Source organism: Rutilus rutilus, assembly GCF_951802725.1.
Source record: "Rutilus rutilus genome assembly, chromosome: 18".
In the NCBI taxonomy this organism is placed as follows: Eukaryota; Metazoa; Chordata; class Actinopteri; order Cypriniformes; family Leuciscidae; genus Rutilus; species Rutilus rutilus.
The window spans coordinates 22,125,786-22,151,525 of NC_140231.1; the positions used below are offsets into that span (position 1 = coordinate 22,125,786).

A 25,740-nucleotide genomic window follows, 5' to 3' on the forward strand; every position below is an offset into this window, starting at 1 on the left:
AATAAGAGTGGAATATAAAAACAGAATAAGAATAATTTCTCTACCTAAGCATTGCTGCATTTTAGATTGAAAAACGGTTTGCAAATGATGGTGAGAAGCAAGTGCAAGTGACAGTGGAAGTCCCACTTACAGATCGGAAGTAAATGGCTTCTGACACTTCATTATAACATAATGAATGCGGAAATATAGAGGTGGCTGCTTTGCTATTAATTGATCCAGATTAGAAGTCTTCTCATCACATTTCATATCGAAGTCATTTCCTTGCCTGTGCCATATGGCAGAGGGCGGACAGCTGCCACTGAGATTTTGGAAATTGTACAAAGCATACTCATTTTGTCATGTCACTAAGTTTGTATGAGAAACTAGGAGAGAATTTTTAGTTGTTTTACAATGTTATCTGAAGCATTTCTGTCTATGTTTTTACCAGGTGATGTCTCCATTGTCCGACTCGGTTCTGGCTGAGAGGATGATCCGGGTTCTGGATGATAAAGTCAGTATAACAGAGCTGGGTGTGCAGCTGGTCTCTGGCCTTTCCCTGAACCTCCAGCTCAGCCCAGGAAGCAACAGGGCCATCGTTGCCACAGCTACCACACAGGAGACCATGCACAATGCTAATCAGGTAGTGTAATTAAACGATTTAATTCAAATTTAATAATAATACAATTTGTTATTATTATTTATTGGATATTATCATTGTTTTTATTAGCGATTAATCATTATCAATAGATTGAACAATAAATGTATTGATTATTTCTTTACATTTTATTAATTCCTTCATTCATTTAGCTGATCAATTGATTTCTATTTCTAAATCCTGGGTAACTCCTTCCTCTTTGAAATCTCATTGGAAATTTCAACTCCATGAAGTTTTCAGGTTTTTAGGTCACAATATTGCATACTTCCATGTCCATTTCTCAGAAATGTAGGGTTGTTTTATCCATGAGCAGGTGCAATCACTATAAATACTGTCATTATGGACAAAGTTGTTTGACACGGGCCGCATGTTGATGATGAGCTGCGGTTTGTTAGTGGATCATGCTGTTCGAGGCTGCCCACTTATTCTCAGTCATCTCACGTTAAAAACCATTTTGATTAGGCTAATTTCACTGATCCTCAGCGTCGGCAGGGGTTTCCTCACTCTTCCACATTGATAGACATAAAACGGGCAAATTGGTTGAATCTCCCGCTGATCAGTGCATCTGTTTGAAATGTGATTTTGGGAACTTTTAAAGCATTTGAACCATCCTGCATTAGAGTTCAAAATCATGCATACTTGAAACAAGAAAATTGGCATTACCGAGAGCATTTGTTCATGTTGTGTTTCTCTCTCAGGAGTCCCTTGTCAGCGCGTGGCTTCAGTTCAGCGATGGCTCAATGACCCCTCTTGACCTCTATAACCCTGCACATTTCATCCTAACAGCCACCTCGCTAGACGACAAGGTGGTATTGGTGAGAAAAAGCACCACCTGGAGGTGGCCTGTGGTGGTGGCTAAGGGTGAAGGGCAAGGCATGTTGGTCCGCCTGGAGATGTACGGACCCGAATCATGCCTAAAAACCAAGCGCCGCACACTTCTGGCCGCAGGCAACGCGAACGTCCATGTGAAGTTCGGCCGTGCCGATGAAACAGGAAACAGTGCGAGCGACAGGAGATACAGGCCCAATGCCCCATACTACGGAGGTTCAATCTCAGACATGGAGGCTGGAATCATGAACCGAGGCGCTACCACCATCAAAACCTCCATTCCAGGAAAAGCAAGCGGTGACAGGCTCTCAGCTGGTGATATTCCGGTTGATTTCTCAGAATTCCCAGCTCAAGCAGATCTTACACCTGGACATAACACGGAGGAGGACTTGCTGCAGACTCGCCGCGGGCTCACAGATCTGGAAATAGGCATGTACGCCCTGCTAGGTGTCTTCTGCCTGGCCATCTTGGTATTCCTAATCAATTGCGTCTCCTATGCCCTGAAGTATCGCAACAAGCAGCTCCCATTGGAGGGCCAGGAGACCATGACTCACGCCCACGACTGGGTTTGGTTGGGCCATGACGCAGAGCTTTTGGAAAGCCAAGCGGGTTTGTGTCTTGATCAAGAGGAGCTGGGCGGGACCATGGACTCTGGGCTGGGCCTGGAGGAAGGTAGCCAGCTCCTCAATGGCCTTTCCTCTCAGAAGAGCGTGCAAGGCCAGGTCCACAGGTCGGCCTCTGACTCAGTGTGCACTGGAAGAGATCACAAGAGCGAGTCTATAAACTCGCCCACTACCAAACGGAAACGAGTCAAGTTCACCACTTTTAGCCATAGCAAGCCCAGCAATGGCTGCCCATCCATAAGTCCACTTCTCATTGGTCAGAACGAAATCAAATGGGTTTGCCCAGACATCGAGCTCGGGGACTCCAAAGAGCTCCGAAATTATATGGAAAGGTTAAACGAAAATGCTACTAAGAATATCGCATAGTTGGCTTGAAGTTATGTATTTTTCAGACAAAAGCGTAGCTCACCCATATGCCTTCTGGATAAGGTGGTGGTCGGGTGGGGGGTTGGCCTGACTCTACTGCACTCAGACAAACTCATATCTCACCATGAAAAGGCAAGCCATTCATCTGGTCTTGTTTCCATGGCAACTGTCATGAGGGTTCATCATCAGGAAAGAAGGAAAACAGAGATGGTTGTGAAACCACTGAGAATGTGAAAACATTGGATTATGAGAAATGTTTCAATTGAGATTGTCTATATTTTCTTTTTTTTGAAGAAGAGGATATTCCATTCTATTTTGAAATATATATATATATATATGTTTGTTTTTTTGTTTTTGTTTTCTTGGTTTATCACACTAAAGCCTGGTTGGTGGTGGTACCTTTCTGTGAGTGAAAATCCCCCAAAAAATCATAAAAAAAAAAAAAAAAAAACACACACACACAAAGAGCTGACATTTAAACTTAATGAAAAGCATTTCCATGAGTTGAACGTTGACTGGCTCTGACGATGAGTGAGAATACATTTTGTAGGGTTTTACATATTTTTATACATCTCTGTTCTTGTCCGTGTTAGTGCGTCTACTGTATTTCTCAAAAGACTGACTCCCATTTGTAAAAGCATGTGAATTCAAAGTATGGACGAAAAAATGTCTATTTTGGAACTTTTTCCACCAACAGTTTGAATGAACATATATATACAGAGGAAAACTTCTGAGAAAACAGGCAGATCAATGACCCTCCATTTCTCTTTGAGAGCTGTTGAGCAAATTGTATTGTTGTAGGTAGTGTTATCAATATTGTATAATATGTTGTTTACAGTATTAGAATGATAGATGGTATGCACTCCAATTGCTTATATACGTGTGCTATAGCATTTTGTTTTCTTTTTCTTTTTTTCTTCTTTTTTTTTTTTTGCTTTTAGTTCCATTCTACTTAGTTTTTCCCCATACGTATAGAAAAAGAAATATCTAACCTACCTAAATGAATGATCCACTGATTAGCCTAATAATTAGGATACAGTTAACTGGATCTGGTGAGTTTGTGGGTGCAATCCTGACGTAATGTGATCGATGCAGCGGAGAGACATGCATACTTTGGTAAGAAAATGTGAATAAATTGATTAGTCAAACACTCAATCTATATTTCAGAACCATTTCTAACCATCATAAAGGACATAATCAATACTCAATTACCCTTAACACAATTGATTTCATAAACCATTCTCTACGATAGTGTGTACCGACTAATTCCTCATCCAGGTGTGTTGGCATGACATCCGATGATCTAAAAAACTAAATCTGTCCATCTGGATCATGCAAATGTCTCATTTAAGACTGTTAATTAGAATAAAGTCTAATTAATACTATACATTTTATTTATTAATTATCTCTGCTGTTCCCTGCTTGCCTTTTCATTTATGAAATGCAAACATATTCTTGAAGACCACAGAGGAATAATCATTTAAGGAGGTTCTTCCAGTGTTCAAGATTCCAGTCAGTGATCCTATCAAGTCAGTACTCTTGAAAAATGTCTCCCTTGTATGTAATCAGTCTTGTTTGTTATGTAGCATTTGAGTTACTTTTTAGATGCAAAGCGTCTGAGAATATTTTTCAAATGTAGTCTGTTTTATGAGCTGTAAAGCACTGCCTATGACCATGAAAACCATATTTTAATTTTTGCATTACACCACTATTTTCTATTTGCATATTAAATAAAACATCACATCCTGCTTTTCCACTTTCTACCAGTTGATGGCACTAATTTCTCACCCCAGCAGCCTCAAGGGGTCATGCAGGTTTTGATGGTCATTCTCCTTGACAGGCGCATGACCCAAGTCTCCAAATAAAGGTTACGTGTTTAAAACTGCTGAACTACTGTAAGTGTGCAAATACAATGTTTCGACTCAACCTTGCTGCATATAATAAATGTTCTCAGAGCAGACTATAATTTTTACCCCATTGCACCGCAGTAAACCACAGGCTTGAACGAGAAGTGTTGATGCAGCATCTGAGTACCATGTATCAATTCAAAGGTTATTGCAGACACAATAGCTCTGGATGTGAGATGTACTCCATTTCTTCTGTCCTGCACATTAAAGGCTCATTAGTGCTAGACTATACAGGCAGGATCCCAATGCTGGATGGTGCTGCTCCCTCCCCTCTGAGACAGGCCAGACTAATTAATGATTAGTGCGGCGAGGCTTTACTCCATGTTAATGTGACATTACCATGCAACCCTTCAAGCTAAATGATTGTACTCATTTAACTGACAGTGATAAGACAATTAACACCTTCTTCATAACACGGGACAAAGAAGCGTTGCTCCACCCCATCCATCTCCACGAACGTTTGACCTGCCATTTTTGACACGTGTATTTTCAGAGAAGCTTTCACAGCGTATTGATATTCCCCGACAAGTCCTGTTAATTTATCTTTCATTATTATAACTAGAACGTAAACAAATTAATGGACGACAATGTCAACACGACAAAGAGCCATGGATTATTTTCCTTTTTTCAATGGCATGACATTCAGCGCACAGCTTTATCCAAGGTGGCGACTGAAACAATACAAGCTCATTAGTGGAAATCATACATGCGTACGTGCACGCGCTTAATATCGTTCCCGGCGGGACAAGCCTTTTTGAGATCCAAATTGAGAGGCTGCACACTTAACCCCCAGAGGGATGCTTCTGGAATTGGGTCTGTTTTCTCCTTTTATCTTAGCTGATATTTTGGTATTTGGGTCTCTGTTCTCTGCGTCTCGGAGGAATTACACAAGAACACTCTAAATTAAATCATGACATTAGCTGGTGTCTGTCAGGAGTGTATATTAATACGGCTAATGTCATAAGCCGGTTATTATCTGCATGAAATGTTTCTTTCTTTCCTTTCTTGAGCTCTTCAGATTTTATATGAAACAAAGTGTAAGAAACCAACGAGACCTCTCAACCTCCTGTTAGCCGAGTTTTCACAAACAACATCTTGCTGTAGTCTTGCCTTCTGCTAGTTAACAAGGTTGGCGTTGCTGTAAATGTCAACAGAGTTGTCAGATAATACCAGCACTCTCAACAGATGAAGACGGTCAAACCTTCCGACGTGCAAACAAATATGCGTGCTTTATAAAAATGAACACAGTAACGTAAAACAACCAATATATAGGCCTACTTCATTTTCCACTAACCGGTTTACTCATGTAGCTACAATAAATCTTTCGAGACTATCTCGTAAATGTCTGTCAGTGCTGATTTATGATCTATCAGTCATGTTGGGACTGTGGACGTTGTCGTACTACTGGCCATTTCCGCACAGATTAGAGTCCATGACTTCAACATCGGCTTTTGCACAGCAGCGCATGCTCCATATATTCTGGATGCTTTGCCGTGTCTAATGTGTATAACAACAACAAACTGTCTCTGGCCTGCTTTTATCTGCTGTTCAAAGAGGAGCTTCTCACTTTTCGACTTGTAACAGCGTGACAGACCATAGTAAAGGAGTTGACAGAGCAAAGCATACAGGAGACGAGAGAGTACACACCAAATGTTGTTCCATTCCACTAGCTGAACCAATACAGCAAGCCATCTCTGTCAGCAATATATTACCAAGATGATAGAACATTGTTTTTTTATCATAGGTTTTTTTGTTGTTGTGGTTTTGGTTAGGTTGTACAGTGCAAATCTTTCATATGGATGTCTCTTGTTTAGGCAAAGACAATTGAAAATGAGCGAATGCTGAAAAAGGATTATGTGATAATCAGAGCTGTACAGTAGTACAATTTCAGTCATTAAGTTGCATTGTCTGCTAAGACACCAACATGCAGTGGCCCAGGGAAGTATCTAAGTCGCAGTTCATTTTATTGCATTAGTGGATTAAGAGAAGTCCAAATACCTCCTCTTCATTTTGAACTGTAAATATACTGTTTTACAGTTTAATACCAACCAACCAATGACTTCTTATGAAATGTTTTGCTTGAACAAATGTGCTTGTGCTATCTTTCTTTAAAATCCGTGTTCATTTGTTTTCATTTTTGTTTTAGTTAGTTCTTGTCCTCGTATTTGATTAGCCGAACACCATCCCAGGTTACATCTTTAAACAAGTAGGTGGCGACAGGTGACTGTTTGAATCACCTGTTCAAACCACGGATTAATTTAGGAATGAAATAAGTCTTTAAGAATGAAGAAAATGAGTAAATCGTTGCGTCAGTTGATTCATTCAATAACCCCTGATTCATTCAGGAACAAAAAAAAAAGTCTGTCTGTTTGAGTGAGCCATTTGAATTATTTACTCAACCGATTCATTCAGGAACAAGACATGTGGTTTGTTGATTCTGCTCTAAGTTTGAAACAGTGTTGGTGGAGCAAAAATACACAAAGTAAACCGAAATAATAAAACCAACTGTTAAAACCAATATCATACTCCCATCATGCTGTTGGTCCAAAGAAAACACAATAGACATACACAGCTACCATACATTGATTGGCAAATGCAGACAAAATTAATGAAAAGTTTATATGCGCAGTTAGGGAATACGAGGAAAGCCCCCTGCCGGGGTTATATATGGACACTCGTTGACTATTAAATCAGCGATTTCTCTATTCAATGCCTTGAGACCATACATATTTATATTGAGTGTGGGAGGATTGTTTGAAGGCACTGTGCAACTGCAATCGAATTATCAGACCATGAAACAAGTCTCCAGTTCACACTGTCTGCAGAGCAATTATTTTAAAGGAACATAAATTGTTAGCGCACCTACATGTATACGCATAGGCCTGTGGCAGAAAAAGGTGGCCCGGTATTTAATGGACCACACTAACAAATCCGATTATCTGTGTCACTTACTCTGCTCCATAACCGTACCTCAGGGATGGCCAATAAATCACATCACCTTCTAGTGGCAACACAAAGGACCTCACTTTGAGGAGCTGTAAAAACTGAAGCCATTAGCTCTTGACTCAAAACACACTCTTATTTCTTTCTGTCTGACTCTTGTGTCAACGCTGCTGTCTAAATGAAAGCAGCTTTTCGGGAAATGGAGTTTGTAGGTAAGGGTGGAGAGGTTGCCATCAGGAACACATGGGGAAAGGCTGGCAGGTCCATTACTCTGCCAAAGCCAACCTGTCCCGCTGTTAGACCCAACGCTCATGATAGGCGCTCTCAAATAAAAACATTTATTTGTTTCCATGTCAGTGCTCCTCAAAGTGCCGCCGCTTGTCAGCTCGGGAGAAGATACTCGGGTAAATAGCAAGGGTCACTTCCCTGCTGTCTCTTCCCGTGGCTTTGTACAAGTGTAGATAACAAGCAAGCGACTGTAGCCAGGAATAAAGCTTGGATATATGTTCATCAAAGTGTGTATAAATATAGGGGAGTTTCACTTTTCACTGCACTGAATTGTTCTCACAGTGGGTTTATTTTTCAAAGCCAATTTACGTATAGACAGATACCTTGAAGTCTCCGCTATACCAAAAACATTTCCCACTGTAATTGCCCAGGAAAAAAGCCTGTGACAACATGCCCCAAATAGTTTCCCATGTAGATATGAATTACTAATCGAGGCCTTGAGAATTACAGTCTCATTGTTTTCACATGAGCGTGACTCATGATTCAAAGTCTACAGATGAAGGATTTTTTTTTTCATATGCACTCAATCAAAACTGTATAATTCTGCACAGCATGTCTCGCCTTAAAATATGCTGCGTAACACTGTTTTATGAATACAGATAATGAGAGCGAGACCATGACTCAGATATGCTCTGGCAGCTCTGAATTAATCAGTCTTCAAGATACCTCACCTCAGTCAAAAGATTTTTTTCTCCACAACCCTTCAGTCTCACTCTATAAATCTAAATCTTTTTTCTTTTTTTCTTTCCTTTTTTGTTGTAAAGCCAAGCAAGTCTAAAACTGAGGTATCAGGAGAATCTTAATTCGGCATTAATGCTCCCAAAACCACCAAACCTTTAGGTTCTCTTGAAGGAAAATCAAACCTTGCAGCAAACCATACCTACAGTTCTCCAAAATCATTTTATATTACATCAAAAATAGTGCTATAGTATGTAATATATAAATTACACGGATACATGCAGCAACTGCACTAATGTAAAATTATGTAAAACTACTGGCCTAATCAAATAAGCCACCTGGAAACCACACAGAACACCTTAGCAACTACATAGCAACACCCTGGCAGCCACCCAAAGCACTTAACCATTATGATGGTTATAGTTTTACGTGGGCAAGCAGCACTCAAAAGTCTAGTTTGTCACCCCTGCTTGTGCATTAGTTCTTGAAAAAAAGTCTGAGTTCAAGTTGTTGTTTTTTATCCCAGAGAAAGAGAGAGATGTTGAAAAACATCACAAGTCTTCACATTCACATTAGCCAAGGTTTTGTTGTCACTCCTGTCAAGCTGTGCATGAGATAATTGCTGTTATTCAAAGAAAAGAAAAACACTTCTAAAGGCGCTTTAAGAGAAATCATATGTAAACTGGCTTGTGCTCACATAAAAATGTGTGTGTGTGTGTGTGTGTGTGTCTGTGTGTGTCTGTGTGTCCCATTCTTTGATGAATCCAAAATCGCTCTATTAGTCCATGAGCCAGGGCCCCAAATTTGGTCCATCGGTATCATCTGGGGGGACAAAGTCTCATAGTGATTTTTGGCAAGGTATACACCCCTAGTACTAGAAAAATCACGATAGCAGTGCAGGGGTGGTAGCGAAATCACTTTTTTTCAGCTCATGAAGTTACTAACCCCCTAAAATAAATTCTGTTTTTGAAATCTGGTGTATATCTGGTTTAGGCTCATGCTAGGGATATTGTCAATATTCTATAATATGGTGCTTGGTATCGTTGGAAAGGGGACCTTTTAGGCTTTCATTTAAGCCCAGTACTGAATCTGTCTGACAAACACAGAGGTCACATGACTTCTTTAAACCAGAAATAACACACATTTTTTCACAATTTCCGCCTAAACTGTATGCTTTCTTTTATCCCTGTGGCATGAAAGAACACCAGGGACACAAAACTCAACAACTTAAATACTCAAGGCACTCTGATGACTCAGAAAATGTATAATATACCCATACTATTTATTTGTGAGAGCCTTAAATTAGAATAGAATTAGAATCTTCAAAATAGAATAGAGCCAATAGAATGGACAAATAGAATACCCTATTAGTCCAGGGCCAAATGGCCTATTTATTCATGTACAGTTGTAATAAAAAGTAATTGTTTCAATAGTGTTGTCAACATAACACTTGTAAGTGGTTTAACAAAATGTTTCTATCATGTATTTTGATATTCACCCACTTTCAGTTAGAATGTCAGAAAGTAGGTTTTGTCAGTTTTGTGAAAAGATTGTTGGTTCAGTTGACTGGTTATAACAACACTACCAACTATGCCATCTTCAATCAACTTCCATTGAGTTCCAGGGGTATTAAATGTAAGTACAAAATACTTTTTCTCTTGTGCTTGTGAATTGGTGGGGAATAGTAGCAGTAGCTAATGTAAGCTTGGTGTTTTTAGCAGGCTAGCTAGCTTGCAGGTTAAACAGTGTAACAGTAACTGCTACAATGCAGTCAGGGCTCTCAAGTGTCACGTGACAGTTACTCATTTCGGTCTTTTGTCACGCCCTCTCGCCACACATTGTATTTCTCACGCGGAAAAACTATTTATAATATATTTAATATGGCGCAGCGCCCAAAATTTTCCAATGCCAGTCTCATTATGGAACCGGCAGGAATCAATCGCTGTAAAAAGCAGAGCAACTGCGCCAACAATCTTTTCACAAAACTGACAAAACCTTGTCAAACTTTCAAAATCCATCAACATTCCGTGCATGAGCATATTTGGGTCCAATATGGATTTTTGTATGGCTGACATAACATCAGAAAGAGTCAACGAGTATTTATGGAAAGGTCAAGTTTCAAGTACTCCTTGGCCAGAAAAAAATTCAGTATGTCAAATATGGACTTTTGTCAGGATGATATAACATCCGAATATATCAATCTGAATGTATAGTGTAATTCTTTTAGGGCTCTTTGGCCAGAAATATGTTCAGTAGGTCTAATGGAACCTCTGAATAGCTGATTTATCATCAGAAAGAGTCTATGGGCCGTATTTTAACGATCTGAAACGCAAGTATCAAGCGCGAAACGCAAGTAACTTTGTGGGCGGGTCTTGGGTGCTGTTGCTATTATACTGGCGGGATAAATGACTCTTGTGCCCGACGCAAATCTAAAATGGGTTGGTCTGAAGTAGCTTCATTATTCATAGGTGTGGTTTGGGCGTAACGTGAAATAAACCAATCAGAGCGACATCTCACATTTCCTTTAAGAGCAGGCGCGCTTGTTCCATAGCGGATTGCTATTATAACGGCGGATTTGCCAGGCGTGCGCCAGGAGCAGTTCACAGCCGAGGAGACCGACGGTCTCCTCAGGGCCATAAAACACAGAGAAGTGACATTGTATGGGGATAGGAGAAACCCACCCAAATCAGCTTCGGTTAAACAGGCATATAAAAATTTAGGTAAATGTGTAAGCTAGATGTATGCCTATTTCTTCACCTCTTCATACAACAATGATTTCCCACATATAATATTTTTCCTTGTAATAATGTATGGTTTTCTAAAAATGAGAACTGCTGCGTCTGTGTGAAGATGAGATAAGCAAAGTGCTCACGCTACATTGATTATGGCCAAGCATGCGCCCTTAAAGGAGACATATCATGCTTTTAAATTGTTCCTTTTTACATATAAATCATACATTTGTTGTCTATATAAAGCGGAACTGCAATGCTTGGGTCTGAATTCTTCATTATTATAGCTCCACAGGCCCCTTTTCTACCCCTTTTCTGATGTGCGTCTGAGAGCAACTCGTTTTGGTGCGGTCTCTTTAAATACAATTGAGACACTTCATACCCCGCCCCCTCTCCAGGTTGCAGAGGTTCAACTCCACCCCGTTCGGCCATTTTTGTAGTTTGATAGCAGAGATACGATTATCTAGCGGCACAGAAACTTTTTATTCACACGTTATTAACAAAATCTCAACAACGGAAGACTTGTCCAGCCAGCCTTACATGTTCGAGCCAGAGTCGGAGCCGGAGCGAGATGAAAATGAAGACGACGAACCTGCAGAACAACGTCTTCATATGGATGTATCGCACTGGTGTGTACTTTATTTACACATGCAACTTTGGTCTTCCGACCTTTTACCACCGTGTCGATTTATTTTGATTAATATGTGCGAGGGAGAGAGAGCAAGACAGCGTCTAGTTTGGAGACGGTGATGTCTTGTTTACACTTTCGCCTGGCTCTGAAGAGAGAGAGTGAGCGCGCGCGCGACCGGGTCTCTCTCTCTGCTCGTTCTTTCAGTTAAACATGCGCCCTTGTCACAAGCGCGGCAGTTTATCTACATTAGACGGTGTAATGAAGCGTGTGGGTTACTACACCCAACAACCGAACATTTTAACTTACCCTCTCGTAACTTCTGCATCCAGCTTGGACTACAAAATTGCAGCGAGAAATAAAAATGGCGGATTGCTCGAAGTGTTGGGCCGGAAGTCAATGTCCTTATTTGGCAGTTCCGCTGCAAATACTGTGACGTAATAGTTCAAAAAACGTCATAGATAACAGAAAAATCGGAACAGGTTGAAAAATATGACCAAAACAGAATATAAAGATATCAACGAAGCACCTGAAGAGAATAATTTCATATTTTCTGTACTTCTAAACACTCCAAATATACAACAAAATGCATTTAAGGGCTAAAAAAGTGCATTTGGCATGATATGTCCCCTTTAAATAGCATATGAATAACATGCGCAACGCACCACTGACTTTTGACTAGGTTTTTCCTGGTTAGTGGCGGAATAGTTTTCTAAACCTGCAAAATAGCATGAGGGAACGTTTGCGCCGGAACACGCCTCCTCTTTGCGCTGAACCGCCCCAGGGAGCGCAAATGCATTTCTTAGTTTACCGACGTGCGTCTGTGGAGGGAAAAATCCGCTGTGCGCGGGTGCAAAATAGGAATGATACATGCGTCGGTGTACAAACTCGATTGCGCTGGGTGCAAGATAGGGCCTTATATATTTATATCGTTTAAAAACTTTTGAGGACCCTTTGACCAGAAATAAGTTCAAAACGTCAGATATGGATATCTACATGGCTTATGTAGCATTAGGAGTCTATGAGTATGTATAGAAAGTTCAAGATCGAGGACTCTTTTGCCATAAATATATTCCTTGGGTCAAATAAGGCTGATTTGACATCAGAAGGAGTCGATAACTTCATAAAGTTTGAAAAATGTTCAGGACACTTTGACAAGAAATAAGTTCAGAAGGTCAGATATGGACATCTACTGTATATGGCTTATGAAGCATCAGAAGGAGTTTATGAGTATGTATAGAAAGCCCAAGATCGAGGACTCTTAGGCTAGAAATATGCATCTTGGGTCAAGAAAAAAATTCAGTGTGAACCACCACATTGCACACTAGAGCTAAGTCCTTCCCATGTTCATTAAAGAGATAACATGTTGCATTGCATTGCACAAACGATCTAACGTTGTGCATTGAAAAATAACATATAGGCTATGCACTTCTTGCATTGCATTGCACACCAGAACTAAATCAATCCCATGTTCATTAAAGAGATGACATGTGTTGTTGCAATGCATTGCACAAACGATCTAACGTTGTGAATTGAATAACATCGGTTATGCACTTTTTGCATTGCATTGCATTGCACACTAAAACTAAATCCTTCCCATGTTCATTAAAGAGATAACAAGTTGCATTGCATTGCACAAACGATCTAACGTTGAGCACTGAAGAATAACATATAGGTTATGCACTTCTTGCATTTACATAATCATTTACTTATTCTGATGTTTCTTTAGCCATACAGAAGTCCAGATTTGACATGTTGAACTTATTTTTCTGACCAAAGAGTCCTTGATCTTGAACTTTCTATTCATAATTATAGACTCTTTCAGACAGTACATCGGACAGACAATTGTCCATATTCATTATTGAACATATTGAACATATTTCTGGCCAACAAGTCCATGAACTTGGAACATTCTGTACATGCTCATTGACCTCTTTTAGTGTTTCATCAGCCAGAGAGTAGTCCATAATTTACCTACTGAAAATATCTCTGGTAAAAGAGTCCTCGATTTTGAACTTTCTATACATGTTCACAGACAATTGTCCATAACTGACCTACTGAACATATTGCTGCCCGAAGAGTCTATGAACCTGAACTTTCTATTCATAATCATTGACGACTTCTGATGTTTCATCAGCCAGACTGCAGTCCATATTTGACCTACTGAATATATTTCTGGCAAAGGAGTCCTCGATCTTGAACTTTTTAAACATACTCATATAGACTCTTTCTGGTGTTTCATCAGCCATGCAGTAGTTCTGATTTGACATAATGAACATATTTCTGACCGAAGAGTCCTCGATCTTGAACTTTCTATTCATAGTTATAAACTCTTTCAGATTAGCCTGGCTAACATCAGACCTCGTCTCATTGAGACGTGGTCTGGGAACCACATGTTCATTTTCTCGTATTTGAAGCGTGGTTTACGAATGCCCAGAGCCGTTTATTGGGCGCTACGAATGTCTATCAAATGCACCTGTACGTAGCTCATAGCCAATCATTTCAATTATACCAGATGACGTATGTAGAGCGACAGAAATTCGACGAGGAAGAAGACGATGGGTCAAAGATTTATGTGTACACAATGGCGTTCAGCGAATATTGCCATTTGTGCAAGACAAACATGAGGGTAGAAGGTACATATAAACACTCTACAGACATGTTTTTATCGAAAAAAAAAACTAATTTATCCGAGAGGTTAGCGTTATTAGGGGTGACAGTCGCATAGACGTCGTCATCGTCTTGCTGCTCCCTCCCCGTTCTGTGATTGGTTCCCTTTTTGAGGGGAAAATCTGGTCCATGGTGTCCAGGCTGCCTAGCAGCGTGAATAAAATCGCGCTGTGCGCAAGGCAGCATGGGGAAACCCAGGCTACTTTCAGATAGTGCGTCGGCCAGACAGTTGTAGATATTGACTATTGAACACATTTCTGGCCAACGAGTCTCTGAACTTGAACTTTCTATACATGCTCATTGACTCCTTCCGATGTTTCATCAAGCAGACAATAGTCAATAATTGACCTCCTGAACATATTTCTAGTAAAAGAGTCCTTGATCTTGAACATTCTATACATGCTCATTGACTCCTTATGATGATTCATCAGCCCGCCAATTGTCCATAATTGACTTACTGAACATATTTCTGCCCAAAGAGTCTGTAAACTTGAACATTTTATATATAAAATCATTAACTTCTTCGGATGTTTAATCAGCCAGACAGCAGTCCATAAATGACCTACTGAACATTTTTCTGGCAAAAGATACATATAGATTCCTTCTGATGCTTCATAGGCCATATAAAAGTCCAAATCTGACCTATTGAACTTATTTCTTGTCAATGGGTCCTCAAAAGGTTTTAAACTATATAAACGTATAGACTCCTCCTGATGTTAATAAGCCAAACAGAGGCCCCTTTTTGAACTACTGAACATATTTCATGCCTAAGAGTACTCGAAACTTGACCTTTCAATGCATACTCGTTGACTCCATCTGATTTACATCAGCCATAAAGAAGTCCATAATTGACCTAAAGAACATATTTCTGGCCAAAGAGTCCTCATTCTTGAACTTTCTATACACACTCATTGTCTCCTTCTGATTCTTCATAAGCCATATATATGTCCTTATATGACCTATTATTATTTCTGGTCAAATTTTGACTCTTGAGTCAATATGTATAGAGCGTTAATGTCTGTGTCTGTGTTTTTGAAGGCATAGTTGGTAGTGTTGTTATAACAACATCAACTGAACCAACAGTTCCACGCAGCGCACCGTCCGTGGTCTGTGCGTTAATGTTCAGACTATATGGCTTATGAAGCATCAGAAGGAGTATATGAGTATGTATAGAAAGTCCAAGATCGAGGACTCTTTGGCCAGAAATATGTTTCTTGGGTCCAATATGGACTATTGGAGCCCAAAAATCCATATGGACCGTGCATGAGCTACTTTCTGACATTCTAACTGAAAGTGGGTGAATATCAAAATACATGATAGAAACATTTTGTTAAACCACTTACAAGTGTTATGTTGACAACACTATTGAAACAATTACTTTTTATTACAACTGTACATGAACAGGCCATTTGGCCCTGGACTAATAGGGTATTCTATTTGTCCATTCTATTGGCTCTATTCTATTTTGAAGACTTGTGCTGGCTGCACAAGTCTAATTTAAGGCTCTCACAAATAAATAGTATGGGTATATTATAGGGGATAAAAGAAAGCATACAGTTTAGGAGGAAATTGTGAAAAAAAATGTGTTATTTCTGGTTTAAAGAAGTCATGTGACCTCTGTGTTTGTCAGACAGATTCAGTACTGGGCTTAAATGAAAGCCTAAAAGGTCCCCTTTCCAACGATACCAAGCACCATATTAAAGAATATTGACAATATCCCTAGCATGAGCCTAAACCAGATATACACCAGATTTCAAAAACAGAATTTATTTTAGGGGGTTAGTAACTTCATAAGCTGAAAAAAAGTGATTTCGCTACCACTCCTGCACTGCTATCGTGATTGTTCTAATACTAGGGGTGTATACCTTGCCAAAAAACAATAATAGCATTTGTCCCCCAGATGATACCGATCAACCCCCCTGGCTCATGGACTATATGGAGTGTTGGCTTATTTAGACACATAATGCACTCTGATTTATATTGTGCATACCCACATCATACTAGGTCTACAACACCAGGAGAAAGCATTCCCAATTATTGCCATTGATTTTGTAGCTGTGGTAGCTAAGCTACCAGTTAGCTTGCCAGCTTATGAAAAAAAAAAAAAAAAAAAAAAACTGTTTAATGACAATTTATAGCTTTTGGCTTATATAATGCGATTTATGACAATTTAAAAGACATTAATCTCATTAATCATTAATCTAATTTGCATAGTTGACAAGACATGAATCATAAAAGTATTTGGGGGGACACAATTCTCCTGGGAATGTACTATTTTATACAGTATAAATGTTGCCTGTTTATTTTATATAGCCTGCCATTCTAAAGTATGGGTCAGTAAGGTTTTTTAAATATTTTATAAAGAAGCTTTTATGCTTAATTTAGACTGCATTTATTTGATGAGATCATTGTGAAATATTGTAAAATATCGGTTTTTTTAGGATTCTTTCATGAATAGAAAGTTCAAAAGAACAGCATTTATTTGAAATAGAAATATTTTGAAACTGAGATTTCTTTTCTGTCACTTTTGATCTATTTAATGCATCCTTACTTTTAAAAAATCCTTGAGAAAAGCATTAATTTCTTTTCTTTTTTAAAAACTGACTGGCACCAAACTTTTGAATGGATGAATATTATGATTAATTATAATTCAAATTGTAGTATTTCTATATATAAAAGTATTGAACCAAAAGTTATTGTCAGTAATTCAAGACCTATATATAGTATGGAAATTTGCAGGTATTTTCAATCACTAAATGCACCCTGTGTCATTCATTATTAGAGAATAGTGAAAAAAGTTTGAGATTTAGGATGCAGAATTTGTCCCTTGATCAGCTAGGCATGTCTAACAGCACACTCCTGCCTTGTGTTAGTCGGATTTCTTCCTTTTGTAGGCTGTTTTCTTGTTGAGTTTTAATGCGTATTGTCCCCTTTTCATACTATTGTGTTGTTATAAGTTACATTTAGATCGTGCCTATCCTTCCCTTAATTTTCATGCACATATTCAGCACAGCAGTGTGAAACAATGTTCTTATGTCGGTTTGTCACTCACACACATGCAAACTTTTCTGCTAAAACCAGCAATGTTAACTCCTATACAACAAACTCTCTGACATTCACATCACCCTCACACATTTCTCCATCTCCCTCTTACAAGCACATGCAGCACACAGTGTGGAGCAATATGACATCCATAAAGAGATCAAGATGCCAGCAGCACATGAAACGTCCATGCAGCCCTGGAGACGAAAGAGGCCGCAGTGACAGCTGTGTGCGCCTTATTCCTCCTCATCCTCTCTTCCCACCATTAACTCTGAGCTACAGCAGCCTTGCTACAAGTCCCTCTATCATTTCAGCAGGTCTCCCAGTGTATTCTCGCGCATTCTGCCCCTAATCCTCTACAGTGAGAATCCAGCATCCGCACGAGAGCGAGGAAGTCCCGGCTTAACCCCCGACAAAGTTTTATCTTTTTAAATCTCGCAGAGGATTTGTGCGTCAATCCCTATATCCTGGGATTTTTCTACTCTCGCCTTTTATATATATATATATATATATAGGCTACTGTATGTATTCAGTGGTGCGCAGGAGGAAAAGTGTAAAACAACAAAAGTTTTGTGCGCATCCGAAGGAGTGTGTGGACTCTTGTTGTCCGTCTGCAGCTGAGTTGTGTTATTTTTGTATCATTTAGATAACAGTTTTCATTCATATTTTAAATCAGCTCTTTTTTCAGTTTTCATACTCATTTTAGTTGTTTTAGTCATTTTTTGTAGTTTTTAAATATATCTATATAGCTTTATTTTTGTTTTGGTTTGAGTAATGTTAGTGCTTCAACTTATAATTGGCATGAAACAATAGTCTTTTCTTCCCATTTGTGAAGCGGCTTCTCAAATGTTCGCACCCACACTGATGAACACATCATGAGAGAAGAAATGTCGTTTGCAAGAGGGAGGCACAATCAATCATTTTATAATAAAAACACTGAAATGTACCGTATAATTGTCCATTTTGATTCCATGGTGACTTTTTAAATATTATTTTATATTTATTTAGGTTCAGCTTGGTTTAAATTACCGAAAAGTATTTGTAATAGTTTTTGTTTTAGTTAACAATCGCAACACTAGTTGGGCGTGATCAGCCTTTTAAGGGTGGAGGAGGAGAGCAGGGTATGAGAGGAGAGCAGGGCACAGCTGTTTACATCGTGAGCATGCGCAGATGTTCACGCGGTTTAATCACAGGGGGGTGGGCCATCATCATCATCATCATCATCGTTGCAGAACAGGACCGTCCAGGCGGTGGGGTGGGGGCTGGGGTCACCAGCAGTGCAGGGACAGAAATCAGTAAACAGCATGCAATTACCAATCGACTCAGACAAGGTAAAAAAAAAAGAAAAAAAAAGACAGATGGTCCCTTAACTGAGACCAAGCTCTGTTACGTGAGTGGATTTTTTAACTAAAGCTGGATGAGTGAAATTAGTTATTTGTATTTTTGCACAGTTTTGCATGGTTTTCGATTGCTGCCTAGGTCCTTGACTGTCTGCATAAAGTCTGCCTAGAAAACCGAGTAGGACTCAATTAGATACGCAATTTGCAGGCTTCAAGCATAATAGGATAGCGAGGGGGCTGAAAGTACTGGATGAGGAAAAATGATCAAAAACGATGAGCTCGCCGGGTGATTTTTAAAATGATTATCCTCTCATAAATCAGCAGAAGACAGTTCATCTTGTCACCTCAAATGAACAAATAAACCATTTGACCCTTCTCTTTATTACAATGAGAGACGAGCAGACACTCATGATCAATATAGTGCCGAACAAGTCACTCATTTGTTTCTGAGGCAGTTTCAGGACATCGGGCGGCTCCGTCATTCACAACCCAGTCACGTCTCCGCTCCGTGTCCCAAGTAAATGCTGCACTGAAATGCGTGGGATGAGGGAGTAGGGGAGATGGATATTTTTGTGAGGATGTTTGTGTGTGGTGGAGCAGAGAGCTGATGGGTACTGCGCTCCAGACTGTATCTGGCAGGGGGTGACCTGGCCTCAGCCCGTGTCCTGCCGTGGCATTCGAAACAGACTACCACTGGTCTTTTAAAACAATGCGATGGCTTCACTGCAGGTTGGCTCTGTTTCCATACAAAGAATATTAATGTATGTGGTGCCCCAGCAAGGCATTGTTGCGCGTCGAGGGTTACAAAAGGTCAACTCTGCGGAGGACTAAACGCTCTCTCTACTCTTGGTGTCATCAAATGCTGGCTTGCTCAGAGCATATAACAAACACGACTCGAGTACGAGTTCTTTGGTATTCATATCCTATGAGATGCAAATGCTGATATCAGAAGCATTACGGCTCTAATGCTACATTCCTCCGAGGGATTATTTTAAAACTTTGTCTTTAGCCTTTTGTGCTCGAACAGTAACACTGCGGAAGAAAACTAATTTAGTAAATGTCACACATTTTCAGTGGCATTTTCCATAATAGCCTCACAGAAATAAACAAAGACATTAGGCCGGGGAAATAATGGGGTATACAGGTATTCAAGCTGTGTATGAGAGCCTAACGCTGCCGTCGGGTGCTGCTTTACTGGGCCAGTTGCAGTGGCGCTCCCCTGGCTGTGGATTAGAGGAGCAGACGGAAGCTCTCTGGCCTGCACAACTCATTAGGTCAGAGCTAATCCGGCTTTTGAGGACGGAGACCCTCAGAGTCTGAATGACCCTTTGGAAAGCTGGATGCTGCTGTTCCAGGAACTGCATAAATGGAAGAGAGATAAAAAAAAATCACTGATATGGTTAATGACTGAGAAAATCTACAGTGCGGAGTATATACAGAGTTGGGTCCAAATACCTGAAATTATTGTATTTTGCATTTTTATTATAAAAAAAAAAACAAAAAAAACAGAAGTTTAATTGTATTTTTAATGTAACAATTTTTCATTGTTTTATTTCGTTTAAAAACGTTTTTATTATTTAATAACTTATTTATTTCAAATGAACCCCTTTGCCTTTTAAATATAATTAGATGGATTAAAGGTTATGTGTATTTGGCGTGCTCTCCGAGGGGAGGGCTCCGAGCTCGAAATTTGGCCCGAACCCAGAGTCCCCATGCCAGGCTGGGAGAGGAATAGTTAGGAGTGAGTAGGTGGTGGAGGGATGCTGGGAAACTGTTGTTGGACAGAGCAGAGGTAAGTCTGCTGTATATTGTGATGGATTTTTAATAGATATCTTTTAAACTAACCATGATTCTAACAATTCTAACATATAAACCTTACTTCCCCTTTTAGGTCTAACATTCTAACAACTTTGGACAGAACGTACTAAAGCGTTCTGTTCTTTGTCTATTTGTGTTATGGAAAATTCTCAAGTGCTGATCATGACAAAATCCAAAATATACTGTCTGTATTATGTCATGATATATTAGTCATGTCATGATATGCCAGTAACAGAGGGTAAAAAGGTGGGGGCTTGCTTTACCAATTGAACCAATCATATTGATAGAAGGTGACGTGAGTTAAGTCATGAGTTAGTCACTTGATCTCATTTGTTGTGTCTGTCTTTATCTTATAAAACCTGATGTATTCCATTTGCTGGTGGGATTCTCTCTGAAATTTGTCTGAGATCCTCTGCCCGTGCTTCTTCTTGGGGGAGATTCTCTGAAAGTCTCCCGGCCGTGATTAAAGCATTTAAAGGACATTTGCTGAAGTCTGTCTGTTTATTATTGCTGCACAGCAAGTTAGTTAGGGGAACAAGTTAGAGGATTAGACCACTCAGCCGACGTCGATGTGTAGACGCGCTAGGGTATAACCGTTAGACTCAGTAAAATCTACCACAAAATATATAGGCCCAACTCCTATCACTCTAATTGAGTTGATTATCTGAACGTGGTCCTCCCGAACTTTGCTGATAAAACATCATTTAATGACAGCAGCATCCGAGCTGCAGTGCATGAACAAGTTTATGTAAAACCAAATTTTGATCATTTGATTAGTGATCTAGTACTAATCAAACAGTATGAATACTGTAGAATCCTAAATAGTTCTGTTTTATTTTACATCATTTTTCTTTTCTTTTTTTAAATCCTATGGAAGCCCATTTCTCCCCAAAGGTAATTGACTTTTTATTTCTCACAAATGTGATTTAATATCTCACATTAGGATTTTAATTGCTCATTTGTTATTTTATCTTACAATTACTTTTTTTTTTGTCTGTTAGGTGGAAGTGGATTTGCATAGTTTATTGTCTGGTTTAAATGAAAAGAAAAACCCTACATTTTCAATATTTTCTTAGATATTTGGACCCCACATGGCAGTGAATTATAAAAAATAATTGCTTTGAAAATTTTCATTTACACAATATTTACTAAAAATTAATACAGTAAGTTTGCAAACTGAGACTTTCGACCGGAAGAATCAGTATGGCCAATATAACTCAATGCTGTACATCAATGTCAGAAAAGAGAAACATACCATAAGACAGTACTTTTACTAATTTATTCAATTTAGGCCAAAAGTATATGAAAATATTCAGTAAGATGTTTTTTTTTTTTTTTTTTTTTTTTTTCGTCTTGGAGCTTGTTCAATTTGCAACCCTAACTTCTTCTTATGCAAAACGACTTTTCAGACACAACTCAATTCTCTCGCGCACTCGGTGAGGTTCTCAGAAGTATTTACCTGTGAAATGCAACTAATTTGTACCTTTGAGGTTTGACAGCCTATGTGTGTGTGTGTGTGTGTGTGTGTGTGTGTGTGTGTGCCTGTTTGTTTGGTTTTTTGCCTTTATGCTCCCTGTCAGCCACTCTCATGTTTGACAGTGGAGAAAATAACCTAATTACCATGCATGCAGATCATTTAAGCTGCTGCTCCCCATGGGACGCCTGCATGCATGAGCTGGTGGAGGTTCCTACTACAAAGGTGTGTGGTAATGAAGCCAGGGCCGATGCATGCAGAGAGAGGAGGCTGTGGTACTTATGCTAATCATCAGCAAGCCTTGCCTGCAGGTAAGACCTTTAGGCCTTTGGAGACACTGGTCTCCCAATAGGGAAGGTCTCAGAGTGACATACTGCACTTGCTTCAGGATAGGCTAGCTTACGCAACATAAAGTTTGACTGTGGCATATATGCTGTAACATTTAATGGAGCAAATGCCATATTGCTCATGAGTGAACTGAAGGTGTTATGTGTCATTGCCTGGCAGTGTATAAGTAATACCCGTGGTGTTTAGATTTACATTTATTCATTCAGCAGAAAGCAACTTACAAATGAATGGTATAAAATGTACATGTAACGAATTTATTAAAGATTACATCATAATGACAATAAACATTATGAATGCCTAAGTATAAAGGCAGTTCAGCAATACTGTCAGGGATAATTTAAGCAACTGACCTTTATATGCTGTACTAATGTCATCTAAAGCAGCAATGGGATTGGCTGGCTGTATATAGTTAAACCCTCTGGATATTTGCCACCATTACACCAATACTATATATATATATATATATATATATGTATATGTATATATATATTTCTTTTTTAAAAAACTCTTATGCTCACCAAGACTGCATTTATTTCATTTAAAAAAAAAACTGATATATATTCTGATTCTATTTTAAAATATTTAAATATGCAAATTAATCCTGGCAAAGCTGAATGTTTAGTTATACTGTATATAGCTTTACGTATTTTCCACAATCCAGGACATTCAGAAAAATGTCTTTAAATGCTTTAAAACCTGATTGAGACACTGTGTGTCCATTTTTTACTTGACACTTGGGTTAAAAAACACCAAAACGTGTTGTAATGATAAACTTTCAGTCATGTTGTTTATTCAAAAATTGCTTAATACTGGCATTAAACAATATACAGTGCAATGCATAAGTGAATACACCCATGCTAAAGTTGACTAAAAAGAGGAATAAAAAATCATATTTTGGAAATTGAACTTAATGCCTTAATTTAAAAAAATAGGAAAAATCCAACCTTTAAGGACACCAATTTTCTTTGTGAATGAATAATGTATCGTAAATAAATAAATGTTCTTCCTTAAAATACATGGTGCATAAGTGAGTACACCCCTATGTTAAATTCCCATAGAGGCAGGCAGATTTTTATTTTTAAATATTTTTTTATTTTTTATTTTAGGATACTATGCATCCTGATAAAGTTCCCTTAGCCTTTGGAATTAAAATAGCCCCACATCATCACATAGCCTTCACCATACCTAGAGATTGGCATGGGGTACTTTCCATAAGATCATCTCTCAATGCAAATCAAACTAGCTATTAGGCTAACTGAAATAAAACCATGCCAATCTCTAGGTATGGTGAAGGCTATGTGATGATGTGGGGCTATTTTAATTCCAAAGGCCAAGGGAACTTTATCAGGATGCATAGTATCCTAAAAATAACATAAAATAAAATAAAATACTTAAAAATAAAAATCTGCCTGCCTCTATGGGAATTTAACATAGGGGTGTCCAAACTTATGCACCATGTATTTTAAGGAAGAACATTTATTTATTTACGATACATTATTCATTCACAAAGAAAATTGGTGTCCTTAAAGGTTGGATTTTTCCTAATTTTTTAAATTAAGGCATTAAGTTCAATTTCCAAAATATGATTTTTTATTCCTCTTTTTAGTCAACTTTAGCATGGGTGTATTCACTTATGCATTGCACTGTACATATACTGTGTATATTGGTCACACTTTATGGTTTATGGTCCTTAACTACTATGTTCTTACTTTTTTTTTAAAATATGTACAAAGTACTTGTGTTGATGTTGTATTGTAAAACACTTGTGCTGCTGTTGATGTGGGATACGGGTATGATTAGGACAGGTTTGGTGATATGGGTAGATTTAAGGTTGGGTTAATGTGTAAGGGAAGGTTCAACAGTTTTTATTTATTTTAATTAATTAATTACATATGTAATTAAATGCAGATATTTTTAAAATATAAGTATGTAAAAGTGCATGTAAAACATACAATAAGTGCATTGTATCAAATTATTAATTTAAGTGTAAAGACACCTATAAAGTGGGACAGTCTACATGCCTTCTCCAAACTCAACTCAAACACAGCATCACTGCTATTTTAAACATTCCAACTGCTTCATCCACTTTGCTGCTGCACTCATCTAAATGCCTTTTCACAAAAACAGAAGACTGATTGTTGTAGCCAGGCTATTTTGCCTTGTTGCATTTGAGTATATAATTTTGTATTCATGGTAATTTGTTAGTGTGAAAGGGAAAAAGGATGAATTTCAAATGAGTTAATGGTCTGAACTACTTCTGAACAAATTATGATTGTACGTCCATAAAGAGAGAGGGAGGCACAGAGACACACAAGATGGCGAAAGGAACCTAAAAAGAAGGAGAGAAATGGAAAAAGACAGCGTGAGACCCATTTTCATAAGCATTAAAGCATTTGAAATATAGAAATCAGCCTATTTGTTCAAAGAATCCAGAGTTGTATAGATGTATGTCTTATGTATTTTCATAAGTGAAAAACACACCCTGTCATTTATAAAATAAAATAAAAAGATGGTTCTTAGATGTAGCACCACTGGGTTCCATTAGGAATGCTGTGACATTTAATTGACCATCATGTGACATATTCAGAATTGAGTCATTTCATCTTCCATCCAGTTACTGTCATATTCAGTGCATTTAAATGGTTTATGGATATGTAGGAATCTTAAGTGGATCTCATGCATGACTCCAGATAAAGATGCATCGGCCTCCTCCATTAGGCATGATGCATTCCTTCACCTTGAAATATCTAAATTATGCTCATTACATTATGTCATTCAAACCTCTTCAAAAGGCCTAGAACTGTCTGTAAGACAAACAGATTTTGCCCACGGCATCATAATGCTTTCATTATCCACACACCATCTCTGGTTCCTCAAGTGCAAAACCATCCCCATTCTCCACTGCTGTCGCAGAAACTTCCTGCGACAGTTAGACACCTGTCTGTGTGTCCCCAGTGGGTGTCATAACTTCGGATGCCTCAGTCGGCAGACCCCCTGCTGCGGCCAACCCAGCACACGGCCTCCTTGATCAGCCAACACAATCCTGTATGATTCGTGACGTCTCCTAGCTCTGCCACACTGCAGCCTGTAATGAGACTCCAGCCCTGGTGCATCATTGATTCTCATCGCCTTTCCACCATTGCCCATGCATTCTACATCCATCTCGTCACCCTGCTGTCCAGCTTATTATATACCAAACACTTCAGACTGATTGCCATCAAGATGTCTCATTTTCACATTTCACACATGCCTGCCAAAGGCCACCAAACTTCTTCACTTGGAGTGCTACCAAGAGAATAGCTAGGAATGAAATGGATGATTTTCAAGGCACTGTACAAAATGGATGTGCAGCAAACAAATGGCATGCACACTTGATGTATAGTTTTCCAAAAAAGGGAGACCGGTCTTATAGCTGCATGCTAAT

At 38.9% G+C, this 25,740-nt stretch overlaps 1 protein-coding gene across 1 annotated transcript in view; it reads left to right on the forward strand.

Moving 5' to 3' along the window:
- The window catches only part of LOC311276666 (transmembrane protein 132C), a 135,970-nt gene extending 133,103 nt beyond the window's left edge, over window positions 1-2,867 (forward strand). The window contains exons 8-9 of the mRNA XM_084386456.1: window positions 428-619; window positions 1,333-2,867. Coding sequence (XP_084242582.1) covers window positions 428-619; window positions 1,333-2,451 — 1,311 coding nt within the window. The 3' untranslated portion in view covers window positions 2,452-2,867. The remainder of the gene's footprint in view (window positions 1-427; window positions 620-1,332) is intronic.
- The last annotated feature ends 22,873 nt before the right edge of the window (window positions 2,868-25,740 follow it).